We start from the raw sequence: 3820 nt of genomic DNA on the forward strand, positions 1-3820 counted from the left end.
ACCATATGGGAAGCTGGGAATCGAACCCAGGTCAGCTTGTGTGCAAGGCAAATGCCCTATCCGATGTGGTATTGCTCCAGCCCCACCTTTGTCACTCTTTTCGGGGCAGAAGGCCTGTTCCCAGTTGTCCACAGGTGTCTGGGTGGGTGTGTCTGGGAGGTGAGGATATGGGTCCTAGCACTTGCCACTGTAATTTTCCCAGGGACCGGGGGTTGGTGGGGGTTGAGCTATATTCCAAGGCACTACTTTCCCCCCCACCCCGAGTGCCTCTGCCTCCTGTGGATGTAAGGGGCCTGCCTATTGGCATCTGTGTGTGTCTCAGGAGTCGGTATCCTTTCAGGACATGGCTGTGAACTTCACCAGGGCTGAGTGGGCTTTGCTGGACCCTGCCCAGAGGCGCCTGTACAGAGATGTGATGCTGGAGGCCTGCAGGCATCTGGCCTTCGTGGGAGAGGCTCAGGCGAGCCCCCTCCCCGAAGCTCAGGACACGGAGCCTGCTGCCCGCTTTCCCAAGGGGGCCACGAAAGGGGGCTGCCAGGAAGGAGGGGCCTGTCTGGGCACCCTGGCCCAGGCGCGGGGCTTACCCGGGCAGGAAGACCGGTCCATGGTTAAATTCCTTTTCCCTGATTTGGGGCCACACCTGGATCAAGCTGGGTGTGAGGGCCACTGCCAGCACCTCTAGCTCTAGCTGTGACCCTAACAGTTCTGGTTGTTCCCCCCAGTGTTTGAGGCCCCAGGCTGCACCCAGCAGTGATGGTGAGGGAGGAGGTTCCCAGGATTATATTCTGGGCCACAAGCATGGGGGCATTGTGCTACCTTGGAGCTTCTTCATGAGGGCTCGGGGCCCACATCTGAAGGTGCTCGGGGCTGACTCCTGACTCTGTGCTCAGGGCATGCCATGAGATGCGGGAATCTGACCTGCCTCGTTCAAGGCAACTGCTTACGTTTCTGTTGAAGCAAACCAGCAGCATAAGGCCTATTCCAGTTCTTTTTTGGTCCCACAGAGAATCTGTTTTCTTTGGTTTACACACCTGGTGGTGCTTAGGGCTGATGCCTGGCATTGTTCAGAAGGGCCTGTCGGGTCCCGGGGAGTGACCCAGGTCAGCTGTGTCCAAGGCAAGCACCCTTGCTGCCGTCCTATTGCTCAGCTCCGCCTGAGTCTCACTCTGGGACTGAATTGTCTTCCTGCTTATTCCAGAAGGTGTTTCTCAACAAAAAGCGAGTGGTGCTCTTGGATGTGTCTTGGAGAATAAGTTGTTCAGTGAAGACAGCACTGTGAGATTCATAAGCAATGATTCCTGGAATGGATCTGGAGAGAAACAAATGTTCCCTGATGCTAGTGACCAGCAGCCACTGCAGAAGTGACGAAAGAAGTGAGTGACCTGGCCAGGGGTGGGTGGGAGGAGGGTGGTGCTGGGGGAAATCTGTGGAGTCTGAGTATCTTCAGAATGAAAACCAGTGTGTCAAACTAGTGCAGGACTGAGTAGTGTCGCCTTCACACTCTCTCTCTTGGGCGTCCTTCATTTACCACACCCATGATGCTCATGGTGACTTATGGCTCTGCACTCAGAAATTCCTCCTGGCTGGCCTATAGGGTTCGAATTGACCCTGAGTCAGCATCATGCAAGGTGAGGGTCCTGCGCGCAAGGCGCTGGCTTCTTTTTTTTTTTTCTTTCTGGGTCACACCCAGCGATTCTCAGGGCTTACTCCTGGCTCTGAACTCAGGAATTACTCCTGGCGGTGCTCAGGGGACCATATGGGATGCTGGGAATCTAACCCGGGTCGGCAGCGTGCAAGGCAAACGCCCCACCCCCGCTGTGCTATTGCTCCAGCCCTGGCGCTGGTTTTTTTTTTTTTTTTTTTTTTTTTTGCTTTTTGGGTCACACCCAGCGATGCTCAGGGGTTGCTCCTGGCTTTGCACTCAGGAACTACTCCTGGCGGTGCTTGGGGGACCATATGGGATGCCGGGGAACGAACCCGGGTCGGCCGCGTGCAAGGCAAACGCCCTACCTGCTGTGCTATCGCTCCGGCCCTGGCGCTGGTTTCTTAAGTGGCTTCCAATCAGGACCCTCCTTGGTGAGAAGTCCCTTCTCCAGGACCCCCCACCATGCCACCCCACCTTTTGTAGTCTTAAAACAGGGGCCTTCGTGTAAGTCTGATGAATGATGAATCAAGCATTTATTAAGAGGAATATTAAAAAAGCCCCACAGTCAGGACTGAGGGTATCGAGCAGTGCTTAGGGTCTAATCTCCAGCATGGTTTTGGGCTTCCAAGGCCTCGCTTCTGAGTGATTCCTGAGTCCACAGCCAGGTGTAAACCCTGAGCACTTCAAGTATGGCCCCAAAGTAGGAGGGAAAAATATCAAACCCAAACTAAAAAAACAAAACAAAACATGATCAAGGGTGCTGATTGATTGTTGATATTCATTTATTATTTTTTGTTTGAACATCATCTAGTCCTGATTCCTGGTCCTATGCGCAGAGATCGCCCCTGGGGGGACTCAGGGGACCTGATGGGGTGCAGGGGATGGATGCTGGGCGGCCTCATGAATGGTCCCCGCCCTCCCGCTGTCCTGTGGCGGCAGTAGTTGGGCTGATCTTGCTTTATCTGCTCAGTGTATCTTATCTTTTTTTTTTCTTTTGGGTCACTCCCAGCATTGCACAGGGGTTACTCCTGCCTCATGCTCTCAGGAATTACTCGTGGCAGTGCTCGGGGGACCATATGGGATGCTGGGATTTGAACCTGGGTTGACAGCGTGCAAGGCAAACGCCCTACCTACTGTGCTATCGCTCCAGCCCCAAAGTGTGTCTTATCTTTGGTAGATGCCTCCTGCCGGACAGTCTCGGAGATGGTCACAGAGTTCCCACAGGAGCCAGAGGAACCCCGAGGTGGACTCGAAGCCTCCCTACACCCCAAAGTCCTGTTGCTTCCTCTTATGCGGAATGTTCTTCCCTTCAGCACCCCCAGCACTTCCCCACAGCTCTCTTCCAGGTGACCTGGCTCAAGGGGGTGTTGGCTGCCCAGCCGCCCAGAGAACCCCCTCTCTCAACCCGGGTTCCCTCAGGCGATGCCCTCAGCGGACCGCTGTCACCTGGAGCCCAACATCCCAAGAATGCAAAGTTTGTGGGGAGACCTTCAGTGCCGCCAACCTGCTGACGCGTCACATCAGGGAGCATCACGAGGAGACGCTATACGTGTGCGAGCTCTTCGGGAAGGGCTTCCGCCTCCCCTCGTACCTGCAGGCTCACGCAAAGACCCACTCTGACCTCGGAGAGCCCTTTAAGTGCCCCAAGTGCCCCCTGAGGTTCAGGTACGCCTGTAAGCTGCACGCCCACGCTCAGGTGCACTCGGGAGTCAGGCCTTTCGCCTGCGAACAGTGTGGGGAAAGTTTCAGGACTCGCTCAGAGTTGCGTCAGCACAGCCGGACCCACACCGGAGAGAGGCTGTATGACTGCCCTGAGTTCGGGAAGGCGTTCCGGGAGAGCGGCACAAGGACCAAGCACATGCACATTCCACACGGGCAAGCAGCCCTACACGTGCCCACAGTGCAGGAAAGGTTTCCGCAGCCCGGACACCCTCCAGGTCCACCTGGTGACCCACACGACCCAGAGTCCCTTCCAGTGTCCTGAGTGTGGCAAGGCCTACCGCTCCCGCTCCTACTTCAGAGGCCACCTGCAGACTCACCAGACAACCCAGCACCTCACCTGCGGGGTGTGGCAGAGACTTCAGTCATCCCCAGAATTTCCGCCGACATGTCAGGAGGCATTTTGAGGAGCAGCCGTTCGTGTGCCACTGCGGGCAGAAGTTTGGCCAGGATTGA

General features: G+C 56.0%; 1 protein-coding gene across 1 annotated transcript; it reads left to right on the forward strand.

Moving 5' to 3' along the window:
* Nucleotides 1-343: 343 nt before the first annotated feature.
* Nucleotides 344-3820, forward strand: LOC129401796 (zinc finger protein 556-like). The gene is made up of 4 exons (XM_055124666.1): nucleotides 344-460; nucleotides 723-756; nucleotides 3112-3310; nucleotides 3760-3820. Exons 1-4 carry the CDS (start codon nucleotides 344-346, stop codon nucleotides 3818-3820), a joined length of 411 nt encoding a protein of 136 aa, XP_054980641.1.

The sequence above is a fragment of the Sorex araneus genome, chromosome 2 (genome assembly GCF_027595985.1).
Source record: "Sorex araneus isolate mSorAra2 chromosome 2, mSorAra2.pri, whole genome shotgun sequence".
Lineage (NCBI taxonomy): Eukaryota > Metazoa > Chordata > Mammalia > Eulipotyphla > Soricidae > Sorex > Sorex araneus.